At 46.5% G+C, this 21,882-nt stretch overlaps 2 protein-coding genes across 10 annotated transcripts in view; both read right to left on the reverse strand.

Moving 5' to 3' along the window:
- The window catches only part of ATP6V0A2 (ATPase H+ transporting V0 subunit a2), a 44,162-nt gene extending 30,088 nt beyond the window's left edge, over nucleotides 1-14,074 (reverse strand). Inside the window, exons 1-6 of one of the 3 annotated variants that reach the window (XM_042909994.1) lie at nucleotides 14,056-14,074; nucleotides 8,195-8,273; nucleotides 5,310-5,407; nucleotides 3,183-3,320; nucleotides 2,155-2,243; nucleotides 1,252-1,378 (exon numbers count right to left, since the gene is read on the reverse strand). In XM_042909994.1, coding sequence (XP_042765928.1) covers nucleotides 1,252-1,378; nucleotides 2,155-2,243; nucleotides 3,183-3,320; nucleotides 5,310-5,315 — 360 coding nt within the window. In that variant the 5' untranslated portion in view covers nucleotides 5,316-5,407; nucleotides 8,195-8,273; nucleotides 14,056-14,074. Of the gene's footprint in view, nucleotides 1-1,251; nucleotides 1,379-2,154; nucleotides 2,244-3,182; nucleotides 3,321-5,309; nucleotides 5,408-8,194; nucleotides 8,274-13,491; nucleotides 13,807-14,055 lie in introns of those variants that run through there. The other 2 variants (XM_042909993.1, XM_042909992.1) reach the window with 2 other exon arrangements.
- Nucleotides 14,075-16,298: 2,224 nt separating this feature from the next.
- TCTN2 (tectonic family member 2) overlaps nucleotides 16,299-21,882 on the reverse strand; it is a 28,041-nt gene continuing 22,457 nt past the window's right edge. For 3 of the 7 annotated variants that reach the window (XM_042910905.1, XM_042910904.1, XM_042910902.1), the window contains 5 exons: nucleotides 21,056-21,162; nucleotides 18,024-18,183; nucleotides 17,136-17,261; nucleotides 16,898-16,986; nucleotides 16,299-16,502 (listed from right to left, as the gene is read on the reverse strand). In XM_042910905.1, coding sequence (XP_042766839.1) covers nucleotides 16,399-16,502; nucleotides 16,898-16,986; nucleotides 17,136-17,261; nucleotides 18,024-18,183; nucleotides 21,056-21,162 — 586 coding nt within the window. In that variant the 3' untranslated portion in view covers nucleotides 16,299-16,398. Of the gene's footprint in view, nucleotides 16,503-16,897; nucleotides 16,987-17,135; nucleotides 17,262-18,023; nucleotides 18,238-21,055; nucleotides 21,163-21,882 lie in introns of those variants that run through there. The other 4 variants (XM_042910901.1, XM_042910903.1, XM_042910900.1 and 1 more) reach the window with 2 other exon arrangements.

Here is a 21,882-nt window from a genome sequence, read left to right on the forward strand (position 1 = left end):
TGAGACACTGACGGGAAGGTCGGTTACAGGCGAGAGGACTGAAAATAAGTAAAAATACTACAACAACAGGAGCCGAGTTTCTCACCATCAAAGGAAAACGTTACAAAAACAGAAATGGAGGAACTGAGACTGAACTCTGTGGTGTTGGATTGGAATTGGATGCGAACTCACAGTTTTCGGTACGTACACACAGGCCCAGAAATAAAGGTAGGTGTGTGTGTGTGTGTGTGTCCTAGAGCTGTCCAGTGACAGACTGGGGAACACAACTCCTCAATTAACAACGGGCATATCCAGAGACTACACCTTGGCTTCTAAATACCGTTCTCCACTAAAGAGTACCAGGCTCGTAGAGAAATGGCCGATTCCACGGCTGTGTGAGGGGATTACAAAATGAATCCGGACAGCTTGTTGTGCTCAAAAGCACAAGCGCTCCAAAAATGATGGCAGCACGGAAAAAAGGACATAACAGCCAGCCTGAATGGGCCCCGAGTGGCCAAATCTAGAGAATTTTAATATCAAAATAAATAATTACAGTAAGAGTATAATTCATTGAATCAAATGGGAAACAAAGAACGGAAAATCTGGTAAGGAATGGGATAGGTACAGAGTTTCAAAGCACTTCCCCTAAAACACTTATTAATTATAAGGAAAAGGAGTGACTTCACAGTGAAGTCGAGGAGTCACCACCTCGGCCAAGTGATCAGAGCGATGTTACCAGCAATGGGACAAACTAAATCGTGCGCCCATGAGGATGCAGGGAGGAGAACATAGCATCACTCCTGCAGAAGACGCATGACCTGAATCTAATCCTGGGAAAACAGCAGACAAACCCAAATGCAGAGACATTCTACAAAACAACAACAACAACTGATCTATAATCATTTTCAAATGTCAAGGTCGTGAAAGTCAAGAAAAGACTGAGAAACTGTCCCAGAATGAAGGAGACCAAAGAGACGTGACAATTAGATCCAAACTGTGATTCAAAACTAGACTGTCTGCTATAAAAGGGACTGTGGTACGACGGGGGAAACCTCAATGGGGTCTGAGGCTCGGACAGTAGCAACGTGTCTACGGTAATTTCCCGGCTGCCATCGAGGAGAAAGTCCTAGACTTTAGAGCTACACCTGAAGGTACTCGAGGATGATAAGCCATCAGGTGAACACCCCACTCTCAAGCGGCTCCCTGTGCACTGCGCCCCCAACTCTGCTGCCAGTCTGTCATGGTTAAAAGGTGATCGGGACATCGACTCACAGTTTCAGGGTCCTCGAGGGGCTCATCCAGTTCTGCATAGGTCACGATGGTATACCCTTTGCAGACCCTCCACAGCATTTTCTCAAATGCTTCAACTTTCCCTTGGTTAATTAGGCCAGATACAAACCTATGAGACAATAAAAGCAACCTGTAGTCAATTGAAAAGCAATTGAATCCTCAAATTGCATTAAAAGGAGAAATGAAGACTTTCATTTCTGGAAAAATGGTGAAAAGGGTATCTGGAAAGCCCTCCAAATGCAAAATATCGAAAATGCTGGGTCAAAAATTTTTGAAACATCCTTTAAAATGTATAGCTGGGGTGCCTGGGTGGCTCAGTTGGTTAAGTGTCCAACTCTTGATTTTGGCTCGGGTCCTATCTCACGGTTCTGGAGTTCGAGCCTCTCGCCGGGCTCTGTGCTGACAGCTCAGACCCTGGAGCCTGCTTCGGATTCTGTGTTCCATCTCTCTCTGCCCTCCCCCCCCACTCACGCTCTGTGTGTGTGTCTCTCTCTCTTTCTCTCAAAAATAAATAAACGTTTTAAAAAAATTAAAAAATCAATTAATTAATTAACCAACTCAGTTTAGCCCCTATGTTTCCACCAAACAAAACAGGACTTGATGCGTCACTGACCTATTATTGTAGGCTTATTGATATAACACTGAATGGCATAAACGTTCCTTCTTTCCAGCTCATTATACTGAAAGAAGAAATCCCCATAGTATTTAGCTAAAAAGTCAATACAGCTGAATAATCCAACTCAGCAAATACAGGAGTACAGTGTTTTCTTAAACAGACATGCACTTTCTTTCACTCCATCACAGGCCTTCAAATGGTAGCTCTCATCCCTCCACTGACGACAAGGACAGCGATGCTCGGCCCCCCCCCCGGTGGTTGTCACCTACCCCAGTTTTGCTCCCAGCCTCTGCATACAGCTGTAGTCCAACAAGGAATCATTCTCTAAGGGAGGGAATTCTTCATAAGTAGGTTCAAACTACAAAGAAATATGAAACCAAGTGTGTCTTATTAAAAGTGACACTTTAGGGGCGCCTGGGTGACTCAGTCGGTTAAGCGGCTGACTTCAGCTCAAGTCATGATCTCACGGTCCGTGAGTTCGAGCCCCGCATCGGGCTCTGTGCTGACAGCTCAGAGCCTGGAGCCTGTTTCAGATTCTGTGTCTCCCTCTCTCTGACCCTCCCCCGTTCATGCTCTGTCTCTCTCTGTCTCAAAAATAAATAAATGTTAAAAAAAAAAAAAAGTGACACTTTATTTCCCAAGTCATGTTTCCAAACAAGTTTATAGGGCATCCTAACTGGGTGCCAGATCTGGACGCCGACACCCCAAGACAAATTAGACGTGGAACACAGCTCTGGTAAATAAAAACGATCATTGCCCCGTCGCTTTTTTTATAAGCTACTTGAAGTCGTTCACTAGAGATATAGTTACAATTTATGCCGCCGCCTCGCTTGGAGACAGAATGCTCAGTCAGATGTCACCACGCCAAACGAAACAGCCCTGACAGAACAGACTCCCCTCCCTACTCAGCTGAGGACAGACTATTATGTAGACTGTTTCTACTCTTACAAAGACTTTTTTGTTAATTCTTTTACTCTTAGTAATTTGGTGAAGAAAAAGAAAAAAAATACCTAAATGTTAGAGCTCAAACGCTACTTTCCCATTTTTTCCCTCATGAACATAAAAAGATTTTTTTCAACTGAAAACTAAAGATTTTACAAATAGGAAGTATCGTTATCGCTAAATCAACCAACGCGGGGAAAAGCTTAACACCTTTTTTTTCATGTCGTATAATCCGACTGAAAAATAAAGCTAAGATCAAAATGAACCTGTTTGATAACGAATAGCTGAAAGAGAAACCTTACGGGAACGAGAGTTTTACAAAAGAAATGCACTTCCTCCCGTGTGTGGTCAGTACCTCCACGTTTCGTTTAACGAAGGTTTTTGTCACTCTGAGCATGTGAGTGTACTCAATCAGTTCAAGCAGGTTCTTCCTCAGTTTCTCCTTGTTCTTGGTGACTTCCCTCAGCTCAACCTCGAGCTTCTGCAGCTGCTCCTAAAACAAAAGGGCAGTTACTTAAGAGGACAGGTCCGTTCCAAGTGTAGTTTCATCATTTTTTCACACACTTGCTAGAGCCAGGACCGGGCTTAACAAGCCAGAATCCGATAGTCGGACAGGGATACGGAAGCATGTGGAGACTTTAAAGGCCCGTCGTTTACGGTTTCGTACTGATTCAGGGAACTCCTAAGAAGCTGACACCACGCACGATGGAGGTGTCGCAGGTGATGACTCACGGTACCCTGGGCTGGCCTGGCCTGATCTCAGCCCCCACCACTTGCGTGGATTTTCCTTCATCTGCTTACCCACTGTCACACATCAAACGGTCTCCTTTCAAGTCTACGTTTCCGTTTATTTGCAACAGAGAAGAAAACTGAGGTCACCTTTTCGGAGCATAAATATTCCCAGCCTCTAGTTACGAGGCTGCATGTATAGGGGCATGTATAGGTGGCTGAGTCGGTTAAGCATCCGACTTCGGCTCGGGTCATGATCTTGCAGTTCATGAGTTCGAGCCCCGTGTCGGGCTCTGTGCTGACAGCTCAGAGCCTGGAGCTGGCTTCGGATTCTGTGTCTCCCTCTCTCTCTGCCCCTCCCCCGCTCATACTCTCCTTCTCTCTTTCTCTCAAAAATAAACAGTAAAAAAAAAAAAAAAAAAAAAATTAAAAGTTAAAAAAAAGTCTACATGTATAAGTTGCGCTTATATGATTAATTGGGCTGAAGGATGCCCTGAGATCGAATCTTCTTTCATAATCAATTACACCGCAGGCATCTTTCTTTAACAATACTTAAGTATTCGAACAACAGAGGCAGAGATCTGTAGAACAAACCCCTGACTCACTGAAAACTTGTATGCAAACAAATCCCTTGACATACTACCTCCATTACTTGTGCTCTGCCTTTTATGAAAACTATAAATACTCAGTAATCGCCGAAATTGTCATTATGTCACAAACAACCCATCAAACAGGCCAAACCAGATGACCGCTTTCAACTCATCTGATTGTACAATTCTCTCTCAAGTCCACTCATATAACAAATGTTAAATGACTTCCTCCCAGATAAACAGAGCGGCCAGCCATGGAATGGTCCTGGCTACACAATACTGATTGTTTCAGAAGAGCTCTAAGGGGCTCTAGTCTAGTTCCCAGTGCGATGAACTATCAGATGATCGACACAAACCTCGGGGGATAAGTCACAGGGGCGCTGACTAACAAGACAAGCCAGGGTTCTCGGGGGGAACGCTGTATCCCTGAGACACTGAACTCAGGGACAAGGAATTGTTTGCTGCTGACCTGGAATGACCTATCACCTTCATACTAGCTTCTGAGCATCAGAGGGGAGGTCCGTGAGTCTGGCAGAAGGCAAAGGGTCCAGGACTGAAGATTCCCTTATTCACGCCAGGAGAGGCACGCTAAAGCCCGGATAAGCCCGGAACGTACTTTCAGAAACATTACCTGACTAAGCACCCCATTTCACAACCCAATTTTCATTAGCTTCAGCTCAACACCACCTGGAAAGGGAGCGTGCATCTTACATTTTACAAGAAAACTAAATTACACTTAAAATTTGGAGGGCTGGGCACTTGGGTGGCTCAGTTGCTAAGCATCTAACTTCGGTTCGGGTCATGATCTCATAGCTCGTGAATTCGAGTCCTACATCAGGTGAGCTCGAATCCCGCTTTAGTTGAGTTCAAGCCCCACTTCTCTCTCTCTCTCTCTCTCTCTCTCTCTATCTCTCTCTCTTTCTCTCTCTCCTTCTACCCCTCCTGGAATTCTTTCTCTGCCCCTCGCTCACTTGTGCCCCTCCTCTCTCTCAAAACAAAAAACAAAAAAAACAAAACTTGGAGGGCTAACCATAGCATTGTTCTTTAGTTTTCATTCCACGGTTTTGAGAAGAAAACCCGACAAGCCCTGGACGATATAAACTCAGTAGACGAGCAGTGTCTGCGATCAGCGACCTAAAACAGCTTCTTCAGAAACACATTACCTGCATTTCTAGGACTTGTTTCAGAGGGGGTGCAGGAGGACTGGTCTCTCCCTCAGGCAGGGGAATGTCAGCTCTATTAATTTCCTGTACCAAATATGCTGTGGGAATAAAAGGTAAACAAATTAGACTCAAAAACCCGCTCCAAGACATTTCAGTCAGAACATTTTCCGTCCCAACCATTCCTGGGTCGCCTCAAAATTAATGTCTGAATGCACAGAAGTCTTGCTTACTCCAACTGACTTACAAAAAGCCTCTCACAACCTCGCTTCCAAAGATCTACAAAATAATACCACCTACAGAGGTGAGCACGCAGTGACAAGATCGACGATAACCTAACAAACATTCCCTGAAATCCCGCCAAGTCTCCTTTATGTCTGAGACCCTAGTTAAAGAACTCTGGAGTCGCAGCTGTTTCTGTACCTGCAGATGAGACACACTCAGAAGTGCAGGATAAGCCAGGGACAGACCTAGAATCGTCCCCCCCGGAGACAGCAGCGGGACTCCCTGGCAGGTGCCGTTAGGAGGAAGTAAATCCCCCAGGAGAAGCACAGCCTCTAGCGGCGCACGGAGCCCTGAGGGGCACAGGGGGCCCTGAGGGCACAGGGCAGAGAGCCAGGCTCTCCGGACAGCTCCGCGCTGGCCAGGCCGTTCGGACTCACAACAATCCGCGCTGCTTCCCTACTTACGTCGACAGCCAGATTCATAAAACTCGCAGTGAACCAGGCAAAATTAACCGAATTTCTTCAGTTTACATTTTCAATGCCATGAAGCATCCTTGTCCTTAGGATGCAAGTCACAACGCCTGGTAAACTCATAACCGGACAGAATATCTTGGAGAAGAGTTACTAGTTATTTTATTGAGAGGAAGAAACAGAAAGGTGAGGATGTCTCCCTAACAGGATAGCAAAGGAAGCACGGGGCTTAAGAGGTTTCCGGAAATGGGATACAAATCGTTTCACCAATTAAACCTAATTTACTTGGGACATCTGTTTTCCTTTTTGAAATCTATATGCTTTTTGAAACAGTTTAAGCTATAGGAAGTCCTACACGTGCCTGATGTGCTGTCACTGCCTTTAAAAACCTCATTCCTAATCCACGACCTGCCCAAGGACTCACTATATTGCAAAGAAAGGAATATGTTGTCACTCTATCGCACACGATCCACACAAGGAACAAGGACTTCAAACAATATGCAAGGAATAGATTTCAGATCATTAAAAGTGTTTTGGCCTTAAAAATCTCCAATTAAATCATAAAATCCAGGGTGTCTGCATGGCTCACTCGGTTGAGTATCTGACTCCTGATTTCGGCTCAGGTCACGATCTGAGGGTTGTGGGATTAAGCCCCGTATTGGGCTCTGCACTGGGCATGGAGCCTGCTTGGGATTCAATCTCTCTCTCTCTCTCTCTCTCTCTCTCTCTCTCTCTGTCTCTCATTCTCTCTCACTCTGCTCCTCCCCCTCCCTCTCTCTCAAATAAAAAAAAAATAAAATAAATTTCAAAAAGATAAAGATCCACAATAAATATTAGCTATTAGGAATCATTCCAGGGGCACCTGGGGGGCTCAGTTGGTTAAGCATCCAACTTCAGCTCAGATCATGATCTCACAGTTTGTGAGACTGAGCCCTGTGTTCGGCTCTGTGATAACAGCAGGGAGCCTGCTTGGGATTCTCTCTCCCTCTCTAAATAAATAAATATACATATATATATATATATATATACACATATATATATATATATATATATATGTAAATAAAATTTTTTTAAAAAGTTATTTCGAAAGTCATATTCTGTCCCTTCCTTGGCTCACTCATCCCCATGTTTTTCTGTTCATCCTTCTTTTTTTTTTCTTAATGTTTATTTATTTTTGAGAGAGAGAAAGAGTGCAAGCAGGGGAGGGGCAGAGAGAGGGAGACCCAGAATCCGAAGCAGGCTGCAGGCTCTGAGCTGTCAGCGCAGCAGGACTCGAACTCACTAACTCTTAGATCATGAACTGAGCCCACGTCAGACGCTTAACTGACTCAGCCACCCAGGCACCCCTCTTTCATCCTCCTAAAAAAAAAAGTTTTGTACTTCAGTAGGTGGTATGCAATCATCCTCTCCCTCCCCCCATTTCGGTCAGAACTTCACACTGGAATTGATAGTGATGACTATCTTAGGCTAAGACGGTAAAGATCTTACAGATAAAGCAAGTAGCCTTGAGCTACTGAGCTGTGAAGCTTAACCATCAAGGGAACACTGATCTAACACCTTTGCAAACAAAGCCAATCTGTCATTTCATGCCTCCCTTGATCTTTGGCATAATTTTAAGTAACATGTATACAATGTCTTCAATTATGATAAACTACAAGGGATTGGCTACATAAATTATTAACACATTAATCTCATGAAATACTAGGCAGCCATTAAAAATGATGCCGCGTCTAGGGTGCCTGGGTGGCTCAGTTAAGTGACCTACTGTTGGTTTCGGCTCAGGTCACGGTCCCTCTCCACTGCTGATACAGAGCCTGCTTGGAATTCTCTCTCTTCCTCTCTCTCTCTGCCCCTCCCACGTCTCTCTCTCTCTCTCTCTCTCAAAATAAATAAATAAACTTAAAAAAAAAAAGGATGATGAGGGGTCCATCTGTTTATTGATACGAAAAGATGTTACAGGACTTCCTGAGAAACAGAGCTGACAACAAAATAGCCTGATAGTTATATATGTGAATCCTTACTTTTATAGGTAAAGAGTAAAAAGTACAGGATGGTGAATTCTTTTTTCCTTTTTGCTGGCCTATATTTTCTAATTTTTCTAAAGTGAACAAGGCTTGCTTATATACAAATAATTAAGTTAGTAAAATAAACTTAACCCCCCAAAATAACAAAATAAAATAAAATAACACTTACCTAATATTCGTTCTAGTTCTTCACACCTCTTCACCTCACCAACAAATTTTCTTTGGAAGGAACTTACATTCTGGTTGAGCTGAGAAAAGGATGAAAAATTTGCTCTGAAATTTCTAAAATGTACAGGTAAATGTGATTTTAAGAATAAAATATGATGGGCAAGGCTTTAGGGAAAAGTACATCCTCACACACTAACTGGATGGGAGTGGGAACCAACACAGCTTTTCTGGAAAGCGGCTTGGCAACTGTTACCAAAAAAAGCCTGAAAAATACCCTTTGGCCCAGAAACATCCCATGAAGAAAATTAACCTAAGCAAAAACCTATGGATACCTACAAAAACTTACCAAGAAGAACGTCAACCTCAGCGATAGAAGAAAGAATTATTAACAATACAAAATTGGTCAAAGAGCTTATGGTCCACACGCAGACCATAGCACACTGCTCGGCGATCAAGAGGAACACCCCACTGACGCACCAAACACCGCGATGACTCTCAGAAACAATGCGAGTGTGTCTTTCAAGAAGACACTAAAGGCCACATACGGTTCGATTCCCTTTCCATGAAATGTCCCGGCGAAAAGGCAAATCTAGAGGCGGAAAGTAGATCAGTGACTGCCTGGGGCTGGAGGCAGGTCTGGGGATTAACTGTATGTAAGCACAAGCGACCTTACTGGGGGATATAATGTTCTACTAACGCTGGATCGTGGTGATGGACGCCTAAGTCAATTTCCTAAAAAAACAATGAAATGTACACTTGAAATGGGTGAATTCTATGATACAGATCAATAAAGGGGTATAAAAATTATGGTTCGTATAACTGATTATTATGCCCTTATTAAAACTTACGTTTTAGGGGGGCCCGGGTGGCTCAGTCGGTTAAGCGTCCGACGTCGGCTCAGGTCATGATCTCACAATTCGTGAGTTCGAGCCCCGCGCCGGGCTCTGTGCTGACAGCTCAGAGTCTGGAGCCTGCTTCAGATTCTGTGTCTCCCTCTCTCTCTGCTCCTCCCCCACTCACACTCTGTCTCTTTCTCTCAAAAATAAACATTTAAAAAATAGAAATTATTACATAAAAATTTAAGTATAATAATGATATTGTGGTTATGATTTGTTTTATTCTTTTTACCATTTATTTTTGAGACAGAAAGAGACAGACTGTGAGTGGGGGAGGGGCAGAGAGAGAGGGAGACACAGAATCCAAAGCAGGTTCCAAGCTCAGATCTGTCAGCACTGAGCCCAATATGGGGCTCGAACTCACAATCTGTGAGAGCATGACCTAAGCCAAAGTCAGACGCTCAACCAAATGAGCCACCCAGGAGTCCCTGTAGTTATGATTTTTAACTGTCCTTACTTTTTAGAGATAATTATGGAGATATTTATGAAAGAAATTATACACACGAGATTTGCTTCAGAATAATCTGGTCTGAGAGGGGAGGGACAGATTTTGTCCGGAGGTGGAAGGCTGCAATGAGGGGCCATGAATTTATGTTACGGGTCCACAGGAACTCACTGTTCCCAAACACTCTTCCCTCTACTTAACTTCTAATACAAAGCTTAAAACAATAAAATACACACACATGTATATATACATACACACACACACACATATATATATATTTATATATATATACACATATATATATATATGGTGAAAGAAAATGTAATGAGGAAGTCAGTTCTGATTTGTGTCTAGAAAAAATTAAAGATATGTTCAGTGTGGTTCCAATTATATGAAAATACGTATATACGTACACTTTAAAATATTATTAGAAAAATAACGTTAAACCAATATTAACGAAAATGTTGGAGTGTTTATTTCTAGATAATAGGATCATAGAGGTTAGTATCTTATTCTTAGGTTTTCTAAATTTCCCACAATGGACATTTATTATTTTATAACAAAAAAAGGTTACAGTGATCACTCATGTTGGAAGGCATTTAAGGCAAGAATTTTATCTTTCCTGCACCCCATCACTTATGTCGGGCACTCTCAGAAACCACAATTAGACAAGAGCTTGCCATGAAACTGCCCAAACCGGGAAGAGTCGACCCCAAAGGCTCAGTTCTCGTTCAGTTTTTCTAATTTTTTTAAAAGGATTAACCAGAAGTAAGATAAAAATTCCCATTTCACTTCTGCTTGTCACATTCACATTCATTTCTGGGATCACACTAATCTCAAGTAACCGCTTTCAAGTTCGTCGTGACTCAGGCACAATCCGCAGAGCCCAGAATGAAAAGGAAGCGATGCATCCCAAGCGGTCTACAAACGACGGCACTGCCCCATTTCAGGGCTTTTTTTCTTCAACATCAAACACTGGCGAACTCCACGTGGACATGGTGGTTCCGCAAACAGTAGACTCTTTATGAGGAGGCCAATTTCTGCGGCAACAATACAAACGTATTTGGGTGTGACACACACCACCCCCACCGTCTCACAGATGTCACCTGGCTTTTTCTGCCGTGCAGTTTCTTTTACAGAATCTCGTTTCTGTTTTCTTTTTAGGGAGGCAATGTCACCCTACGTCTAGGCCAGTGACAGGAAGCACAGTAGTGCCCCTTGTCCACAGTTGAGCCTTTCCAGGGTCTCAGACGCCCGAGGTCAACCCTGGTGGCGAAGCAGACAATCCCCCTTCTGGCACTTCCCCAGGTCAATAGCAGCGCCACATCACGGCCCAGTGCCTACATCATTCGCCTCGCTTCCTCTTGTCACGTGGACGTTTTATCGTCTCACATCATCGGAAGAAGAGGGGTGAGTACAGGACAAGAAGATAAACTGACAAGAGATGTAACTCACATATATCCTCACAAACACATTCACATAATTGTTCTTACGGTACATTTTATAATCGTTCTATTGCTGTCAATCTCCGACAGTGCCTGAGCTATGAACTGCAGTGGGCCACAGTGCGTATGCACAGGAAGAGACACAATATGGACAACGTTCAGTACGATCCGCGGTTCCGCGGTTTCGGATAGCAACCCACCTACTGGGGGTCTTGGGACGCATCTCCACAGATCGGGGGGAACTTCAAGACTAACCTTCAACCTATGATTTTTTTTTAATTATTTACTTATTTTAAATGTTTATTTTTGAGAGAGCAAGCAGGGTAGGGGGCAGAGAGAGGGGACAGAGGATCCAAGGCAGGCTCTGCGCTGATGGCGCAGAGCCCGATGTGGGGCTCGAACTCATTAACCGTGAGATCGTGACCTGAGCCGAAGTCAGAAGCTCAACAGACTGAGCCACCCAGGCTCCCCGAGGCTAACAACCTTCAACCCAGAAAAACCAGCAGAGGCTACCCGGTGCAGGTTTCACTGATACCCACACTAGCCATCTTCCTACTCCAGCAGCTCAAGGACTACTGGGGAAAATTGTTCTTAGACTGCAGACTGTCAGAAGAGGGAGATGCACTTGCCCTTCACTGAGACCCCCGGGCTAGGGGAATAACCTTCTTTTCCAAGTCTTCTCATGGGCTGTCACTACAGCAACCCGCGCCTGCCTCCTTGCCCTCAGGAGTACTGAAAGGGGAAAATCATAGAGCCTATGCAAGCCAGAAAAGACTGATGTTAGTTATCCCAGCCAGTGAAGGCAAAGTCAGTGAGGAATTCCGGAAAGGGGAAAGAGATGTGTCAGATGTTACGGAGCTTTTACTCTAGGCACCCATGCTGTTTGACAGTCAACCCAAACACACACAGCTGAGCTCTTCATATGCACTTTTTTTTTCCCTGATTTTCAGATAAGGATCCCAATATACCCTACTACCTAATGTAATGGCGCTCAGTGAAACCTGAGTCTTTGTAATTAGGGCCTTTGTTCAAACCTCTAAGATTTAAGCTTGATAATATCAGTCTCTCTCAACTTGAGTACTAACAGGAAGGAACAAGTCTACCAGTTATACAGAAGGGAGCCAGTTCCGCTCCTGTCTCCTGAATCCTTCCGGTGCTACTCACAGCTGATCACAGCCCCTACCAGGTAAGTGGGCACCATGAACTGAAGCCCAAGTGGCTCCAGGAAACAGGAAGAGATCTGGGCCTTCCCTGCAGCCTCGGCTGTCGTTCAAGACTTTCTTCCTGACCTTGCAATTCCTCTGGAGCCGACCCAAGGGTCACTGATATCAGATCTCGGGTAGGGGTGTTCCCTTTTGAAATGAAGGGCCCCTCAGAGAGATGAAGGGAAACAACCAGAAGACGAAAGTTGTGGCCCGGGAAATGAAATGTTCCCCTGAAAGGACTTCCAGTTCAATCGCTAAGTGGTAGATCCTGGTTAATACTCCCCTTCCACGCCTTGTTCTTTTCACAATCCCTGTGCACAGAGTGTGTTTATCTGTCTCCTCCGAGGCTATGCACAACAAGAACACAAGGACCTCGGCCACCTTGCTCACCACTGAGTTGCTAGCACGAAAAACACTATCTGGAACAGAGCAAACGCTCAATAAAGGCCTGTTCCTTCATTCAACAAATGCCTATTAATGCCCACAAATGGCAGGGGCTGTGCTAAGTCCTGGGGAATCAGGAGTGAACAAGTGAGAAGAGGCCCCTGGCCCTGGGGGCTGACAATCCACGGTGTAAACAAATAATAAACAAGTAAACAGACATAAACAAGTGTCTATCCCTACCTGCTGGGAAGACAACTCCCCCTCCTTATTAGGCAGCCCTATGCACATCATACACCAGTGAACAAAACCGACAGAAACCCCCTCCCCTCCACGTGCTCACACCAAGCTCGTTCCCAATCCGGGGTCTGGGCTCCTTCGGTTCCCTCCGTCTGGGACCCTGTTCCCCCAGATCTTCCAGGACCAGCTCTTTCCCATTCAGGCTTCATCCTGGCTTAAACGTCACCTCCTCAAAGAGGCCTTCCTTGACCACCCGACTGTAGTTACCTTCACAGCAAACGTTTTGTTCACGTATTTGCTTAATATTTGTCCCCGCCACCCCCGTAAGTTCCAGAAGGACTCCAAAAGGCCTCACAGATGTTGCCCTCCCGTCTAGCGCTGTGCCTGGCACGGAGTCGGCGCTCCGGAGCATCTGATGGCACTACCCGAAGTGGATGAAGCCTACACAGAGCGTTCCTAACCAACCCGGCCAAAGCCGCCGCGGACCAGACGCCCGGACCCTGGGATCGGGCTCCGCTCTGCGGAAGCTCGGGCCGGTCAGCCGGGCCCCAGCTTCCCCGCCCGCGAAACGGAGATAGCGACGCGCCCCTGCCCAGGAGCCCGCGGAAGGGAGGCCTGAGCGAAAGAAAGGCGGGATGCGGGGCCGGGCGGGCAGGTGCGGCCCGCGTCTCCCGGGCGACACTCACGTCTCGGAACTGGACCAGGCCCTTCTCGCCCAGGGCGCTGAGGCACTCGTAGGCCGTGCCGGACTGCAGGAAGAGCTGCGCCAGGCACATGGTCTCGCTCCGGAACAGGGACCCCATGGCTGGCCGGCCCGCGCCCCGGCGGGGCCCGACGGGCGGCGGCGGCTCCGGGCCACTCGGGTCCGTGCGGTCAGCCGGGGCGACCGGGGCCTCGGGTTCCTCCTGCGGCCTGGCCGCCGCCGCGCACCATGGGGCTCCGAGCTGCAGCTGCCGCCCCCGGTCCTGCCACCGCGGCCCCGCTCCAGCCGCCGCAGCCACAGCGCGCGCGAGGCCCCGCCCCCCGGCTACAGCCGGTTCCGGTTCCGCCCTCCCGCGTGCGCCCGCCCCCCCGCCGGCCGACCAATGGACGCCCGGAGTTACGGCCGCCGGCGACCCCGGCTGGGCCAACCCGCACAAATCCTGCGGCCGACGGACGCCCGCGGAGGCTCCCGGCAGAAAACGGCCCTTCGCTCAGCTCTTTAGAGCTTTTGAAAATGAGTTTCATTGAGTTTGTGCCGTAAAGCTCACCCATTTGAAGCATCCAATTCTGTGATTTTTAGTAAGGTTACAGTGGTTGTGCAGCCGTCATCACGATCCACTTTTAGAACATTTCCATCAGCCCGAAAAGGATTCCACCTGCTCCGCGCAGTCAGTTCCCTCTTCTTCCCTCCCCAGCTCCCGGCAATCGCGAAAGCCTAGTCTCAGATCTGCCCTCTCGGGACATTTCATACCAGCGGAACTACGCCGCATCGTGGGTTCGCGGCTGGCTCCTGCCGCGGGGCCGTTCTCTCGGGTCCCGCCCCCCATGCAGATCAGAAAGCCGGGTCGGACGCCGGCACTGTCGCCTCCCCACCCCCGCACCGGCTCTGCGGATCCTCCCCACGGCAGCTACAGTGATCTCTGACACAGGACGAAAATCTGGTGCGGCCCAGTTTAAATTCTCTGGCTTTTGCCACTGCTTTCCAAATAAAATCCAAATTTCTTAGCATGGCCGGCAGGATCCCACAGGATCTGACCCCTCTATTGCCTCAAGCGCTCATCTCCATCGCCTAGCCCTGGTCTCCCTTTGCTCCGCCGCCCCTGCCTTCCGCTATCATCCCAGGTAGGTGCGCTTGAACTTGCTGATTCCTCCCTCTTCCTAGAACATCCCTCTCCTACACCCTCTCAAAGCTGGCTCCTCCGGGTCTAAGCTCAAATGTTCCAGCTTCTGAGGCTGTCCCCGACGCCTAGTTAAGGTAATCTCCCACCCCACTCCACCCCATCCTGTTTTATTTTCTTCATCACACCTACCACTGTCCGCAATTGTCTTGTCTGTATTTACTGCCAGTTTTCCCCCACTAGAATGGGAGCTCCACCAGACAAGGGACATTGCCTTGGTATCTCCAGCGCCCAGCATGTAGTAGCCACTCAATAAGTATTTCTCAACTGCATACGTGAATGTATAAACGTAAAAGTTAAAAACACATAGTAGGTCCCTCAGATGCCATTTTTCTGCCAAAGTGTGCTTTTCCCCTCTTAACTACAAAAGTCACCCTAACAAAGCCCACAAAATCAGGCTCGAGTATCTGTCATTTGGAAATTTGTCATTAATTTTCCAGAGCTAGTTCACTAACTGCCGGAGAAAGACTTTCTGAATCACTACAATTAATTGATCAGTGGGCATTTCCTTTTATTTGACAAAAGACAATTTTTTTTACACCTTCTATAGGATGTAATCACTTCAACCACAGAGACCCAAATCAAAGAAAAAGAGCAGCAGAAGGGAATCCAGTATTGCTCAATGAAATATAAATAGTGAGTGGTGTTGGGGGAGAAACTTTTTTATGTCATTAGTTACATGTTTAATATGAATTAGTAAAAAATAGAACTAGATTCACAGGTTTATATTGGAAAATGCAACAACACATTCGACGTGTCTGGGAAGTCAGGAGGCACGAGGAATTCGATCAGCGTGTGAAAGGGAAGACAATCACTTTTCAAAATTAGGTTTACGGACAGTATACAAAGTCCATACGAAACATGACTACATTTCTCTGGCCCACAAAGAAAACTCCTGAGATTTGCTGTGTGCCCACGATAGGGCTGTGGTTGAAGACATCCATTTCCCCCAGTGACCCCTGCATCATGCCATTTGTCCCCCTGGAAGGAGCCACAGGAGGAATTTCTGTCAAGGCTCAACTAGGAAAAACTGTCCTTCATTGAAAACCAGCTTATTTTAAATCCATGCACCTATGATTCCTGTAGCTAATCATACTTGGTTTTTTGTAAACTAAAGACTAAATAAGGGGTCTACCTTAGCTATATGCAAGGTCTTTGGTGTGTATTTTCACAGATTTACCTTTACTCCTGATTTTGTTTTACCCTCCTCTCGATATTACTTTCCTTCCCTCAGCCCCTCCCTCATCAATTTATTTTGTGTCTTTACACAAAATAATAGATTTTATAATATATACATTTTAAGGCTTTATGGATTTTTAATTCTTTCTTTAGAATAGGGGAAATTAATCAATTCAACAGAAATAAAAATTTAGAGAAAATACTAACTTTCTAAGGTAAGACTAATCTATTTGGACCAAAATTCCTCTGACTTTAGAAACCTGTGATACACTAAACCTTCTAATATTTATTTACCCAGCTGACCCTCTGATGCATTTTGCTCAGCCTGGTCCGGCGGTGAGAATGCACGCCTCTCCTGCATTGCTCTGCACATCTGGATAGTTACACGTGTGGATTAAATTCGCAGTGCACTTAAGAAAAATTTGCTACAAAAATAAAGCGCTGCATTTATTATAATTTTACAGAGAGGTACACAGAAGTACAACCAATCACTGAAGTCTGTGGTCTGCAAGAAGTCAGATGGCAGCTGAAATTTCACACTTGGCATGTTCTGGCCCAGGGGCTACTGAGGAACACAGCTAACATGAAAAACGATACCAATAGTAAGCCCTTGGCCACGCACTGAGAATAAGGCTCCCCTGCAAAAAAATGAATGAAATGAAGCAAAATTCTTACTTCTGAACTTTTTTGGTAATTATTTAGGTAGAAGTAAACCAAAACAATAATAGTGATAATTTCTGAGTGGTAACCTTACTGGTAATTCTTTTTTAACTTTTTTCTATGCGTTTTAAGTTTTCTGTGACACATTTTTTTTAATATTATGGGGGCACCTGGGTGGCCCAGTTGGTTAAGCATCTGACCCTCGATTTCAGCTCAGGTTGTGATCTCACAGTTCGTGAGGTCAAGCCCCGAATCGGGCTCTGCTCACCGACAGCGTAGAGCCTGCTCAGGATTCTCTCCCTCTCTCCCTCTCTCTCTTCCCCTCCCCCACATTACATAATGATAACCATTCCAGAAATCTGCTTTACCCTACCTTGATAATACCGGGTCACAGGATATAGAAGTTGTGGCCAACACACTTCATTTCTGTTACAGTCATACTCTGTAAAATTGATCTGGAATCTACAAAACATTTTAGAAGATTACAGTAGGTACAACAAAGCACGCTTTTGATGAGACGCACCAAAACCTGATGAAAGAAATAAACTTATTTTCCAGTATATATTTTTCTGCTTCCTAATAACATCAACTTAGGTTGCCAACCGGTTTACCTTGTTGGTGGACGGGGTAACTGTGCAGGTATCTTAATAAACTGGACGGACGCACTGACAGGGAAAAGGTCGGCCTTATCTTCGCAAGTAAGCCCACACTGGAACTGCCAGTTCACTAAGGAGAGCCTGGGAGGAAAAGATTTGCAGGTAACACATCCACCAATCGTTTCTAATCTGTTAAGAGCATCAGGTAACTGACAGCAACAATATAAATTGGGATTCTCTTTAAAAACGTTCAAATTCTAGTAATTTGTCCCCCTCTTTGGATGATGTAAAATTTCTAATAGCACAGAGAGAGAGGAGCACCTCAAAGGCCGATCACCCGGCTACAGTAATAAACAATAGGAGAATAAGAACAACAGCTAACCATCTGGGAGGATTTGCCAAGTGCAAGGCGCAGTACGAAGGCGCCTTTATACGTGTCACGTGTCACGTGCACACGCACCGCGTCATTCTTAGCAGAGCACTACCGGGTGTGTCTGGTGGTTAACGTCCGCCGTTGCTGCCTATCCAGCATCCCCCCTTTGCTCCTGTTCCGGCACCCGCACCCAACTCCCCTTTGGGAGACGCCCTCCCCATCATGTACCCCAGTGGATTATTACTTTCACGGATTTCAACTGTGCTCAGCACAAAGCACCCCTTGCTCATCTCTGTCCCCCCAAGAGACCCGCAGAATCCCTCACACACAGCTTCACAAATACTTGTGAGAACAAGTTACCATTACACACACAGTGGATACATATTCCATTTATACATATACTCCCGTGGCTAATATTTGCAATTTGTAAATACACGATCAGACTGTAAAGTGGCATTTCTCTGTTCTTCGGAGCACTCTCGACTTTACTGACTCTCTCCAAACGACACTTATCCAAGATGCAATCAAACCTTGTCTCTATGCCAAGTATCTCCTGCTGAGTAATCCCTTCCACTGCACCAGCATCTGAGCTGAGGATGCGGACGTGGAGCCGGGCAGGAATATCCGTGCAGACGCCATTCACACTAACCGATGGGTCTGCCCCTGTGTCTGTGTCGGGGGCATCTGCGCCTACAGAGATGTCAAGCGGTGCATTTTGGAAAGAATAATTTAGTAACGGTTTTCCTGCAATGTCATGATGCAGGGGGAGAAAACAGGAAACGTTATTAGATAGCAATCACGTTACTGCATCTTTCACCTCTAATAACTGTGTTATCCATTGAGTTCAAAACTTTTCCTTGTAAAGCCAGTCACTGGAACCTTAAAGTCCCGGACCCACGGGGGCGCCTGGGTGGCTCAGTTGGTTAGGTGTCTGACTCTCGATTTCGGCTCAGGTCACGATCTCACAGTTTGTGAGATCGAGCCCCAACGTCGGGCCCTGTGCCGACAGTGCAGAGCTTGCTTGAGATTCTCTCTTTCCCTCTTTCTCTGTCTCTGTCTCTCTCTCTCTCTCTCTCTCAAATAATTTTTTAGTGAAAAAACTCAACTTAATAATAAAATCCTTGACCCACATAATAAAGCCATAAGTCCTGATTCAGTTCCCAAGCTCCAAGCTCCCCCAGAGTTTTAGCAGAAATACCACACAATTGCAGTAAGATGCCACAAGACAAAGGGCATGCTGTCACTGCTCTCGTAAAAGCTGTGTACGACATTTGAAATGCAGCTAACAACTTTAGTTAGTAGGGATTAAGTAGTTCGGAAGCAATTTCCTAATGTGTTGTCATAGAGTAACACACATGGAAGAGAATAGAACTGAAGAGGAAATCAACTTTCATTCATCTTGAAAACCAGCCCTCGGGAAAAGCAGCGAGGTGGATTACAGGAGGGGTGGCGGGTGGTGACACCGTGTTTTTATGACATCCAATTTCCTCCTCCTCGATGCGCGCATTCAGCGTCACTTCTCTTCTGCTTATCAACCAGGACCAGGGTTGATTTGGGCTTACGTGTGACAGAGAAGCTAACTGCTTCCACCTTGAAGGCAACAAAATGCCATCACCTCCGCTTTCTTACCTAACCACCTTGGGTTCTCGGTCTTGAAACCTGCCACACGTTCCGCTTCTCAGGTGCTTTCCTGACCCCCTCCCTCCATCCCTCGGGCAGTCCACAGCCCATCCAGCCGGCCTAGGTGGCAAAGCCCAGGAGTTGACAAGATTCTGTTTCCAGATGAGGATCCAACCCGGGGTCTAGTGGCTGGAGCATGGGGCATGGCCCCATGGCCCCCAGGACCCCTCCCAAAGTCAGAGAGTGATATGGGCACGTCGAGCCCACAGACATGACGTGATCCCTCACCGCCCACAGAGGGGAGGGGGCCGGGGATCATAATGATCCAGACCGAATCACAACGGGTGAGAAGAGCACAGGCAAGTGTCTGGATGGTTCTTTGTGCGAATTCCAGCCCGCTGAGCCGAAGCGACCGAAGGTGGTAAGGTAAAGTGTGCTGGACGCAGAGAGCTGCTTACACCGGCCAGGCAGAGGGGAGGGGTGCAGCCGCACCCGCAGCGACAGGAGGGGACTTAGGAAAGCGGGTACTGCAGAGCCGGTTAGCTCTCTCTGGCCCCAAAAGGCAACCCGTCAATGAGAGCAACAGAAGAAGCTTTCTTTCTGTTCAGCATATTTACACACTTAAGACCCCCCACGACGTCAGAAAGACTTGCCGCCTGACTTGCCGGCTGCGGAGACAGCAAAGAGGCTGGAACCCCGGCTTTTGGTCCCAGTTCTGCCACCACAAACCGTGGCCTCGAGCTTCCACACTGACAAGCAGAGCGAGCTGGAGCTCAGTGGCCAGACACACGTATCGGATTCACAGCTGAACTCGGGTGTGCCGTGGCAAGCTAGCGTGGCTCACCGCTGCTGCCCGTGCCACGCACCTCACCTCCTTGGCCGATCGATCCCCTGCAAGCCCTTCGCTGCAGACACCCCGGCCCGAGTCTTCCTACCCGGCCTGGGTGGTCCCTGCTCTCCTGACCTGCTGCACATTAACGTCTTTCTTTTCTAACGGCTCTGTTGGGACACAATTCATATGCCACACAACTCGCCCATTTAAAGTATACAATTCAGTGCTTTTCAGTACACGCACAGAGTTGTACGGCCATCGCCAAATTCCATTTGTAATGCCCCCAAAAGAAACCTTGTGCCCATTAGCAGTCACTCCTCGTTTCCTCCCAACCGCCCCGCCCCTGGCGACCACCAGTGTGTTTTCTGTCTCTACAGATCTGCCCATTCTGAGCATTTCATACACGTGGCATCAGACAGTTCGTGTCCGTTTGTGTCTGGCTTCTTTCACTCAGCATCACGTTCTCAATCACCTTATTTTCTTTTAGGTTAACAACATTGCTTTGATAAATTAAAAAGTCCGTTCTCATCTGCCTACATCCCTGGCGGTCAAAAACAGCAATGCAAACTGAAATGCGCTGAAAAGCTTCAACACTCATTTAGACTTCCTTTTACAAAGACTTAGCTCATAAAACAACTGGGCAGTTTGAACTTCATGTGGCTTTTCTCTTAAACAAAAATGGTGGGGCGCCTGGGTGGCTCAGTTCGTTGGGCGTCTGACTCTTGATTTCAGTTCAAGTCACGATCTCACAGTTCGTGGGTTCGAGCCCCATGTCAGGCTCTGCTTTGAACACAAAGCCTGCTTGGGATTCTCTCTCTTCCTCTCTCTCTGCCCCTCCCCCACCAGCACACATGCTCACTCGCGCTCTCTCTCTCTTTCTCTCTCTCTCAAAATAAATAAATAAACTTAAAAAAAAAGGGGGGGGCATCGTTAATAAGAGGTAAAAGATGTGAAGAGCCTGCTGGCTGGAGAATTAACCTCTAAAAACAAACGTCATTTGAGCCACAGCAAAGGAAGAGCTGCCGTGTGGGGCTCCCACACACGCAGGGCTTGCACTATGTAGTCATAGCAACAAGTTACACGCTGCACATCTATGCAGCTTTGACTTACGTATTATTTCGACCCAGCCATCGCTAGGATCGTTGTAATTGGAGTTGCCTCTCATTGCAACATGAGTTGCTTGTATTAATGAATCAAGTAGTTCAACAGCATTCTCCCTGCAAAAGAGTAAGACATTTCTCAGCACGTGACCAGTGGGTCTCATCCTGAAGTCCTTTCGAGGGAGTATCTAGGTTGTGCTTGCTGGGTGCCTAAATAAAAAGCTGCCAGAGGAACTGGCATTAAAAGCTGGCTGGGTGTCTTTGTTCTCTCTCTCTCTCTTTTTTTTTTAATGTTTATTTATTTTTGAGAGAGACAAGAGAGCAAGCAGGAAAGAGAGAGAGAGGGAGACACAGGCTCTGAGCTGTCAGCACAGAGCCGGACTCTGGCTCGAACTCATGAACTGCAAGCTCGTGACCCGAGCCAAAGCCAGACACTTAACTGACTGAGCCACCCAGGCACCTCGTGTCTTTGTTCTCTTTGGTGGACCTAAGCCACTTGGGGAGGACATAGAGAAGCGATCTTTCACTTTGGACTTCAAATGTTAGTAACTTATGTTGGTCTCATGTAGTTTATAGACTCCATTGGGTGGTCACAAAAGTTGGGAGGTGGATAGATCACATATTGAGTTACCAGGATAAATTTATGGGCCGTAGTGATCCAATAGCAAAAAGAACCTTTTAAGTATCTAGCTAGGTTTTTGAGCCATAAGATTAAGTGAAGATTAAGAATTAGAGGACGCCTGGGTGGCTGTCGGTTAAGCAACTGACTTTGGCTCAGGTCATGGTCTCAGGTGCACGAGTTCGAGTCTTGCTTCAGGTGAGCTCGAGCCCCATTTT

Source organism: Panthera leo, chromosome D3 (genome assembly GCF_018350215.1).
Source record: "Panthera leo isolate Ple1 chromosome D3, P.leo_Ple1_pat1.1, whole genome shotgun sequence".
Classification (NCBI taxonomy): Eukaryota; Metazoa; Chordata; class Mammalia; order Carnivora; family Felidae; genus Panthera; species Panthera leo.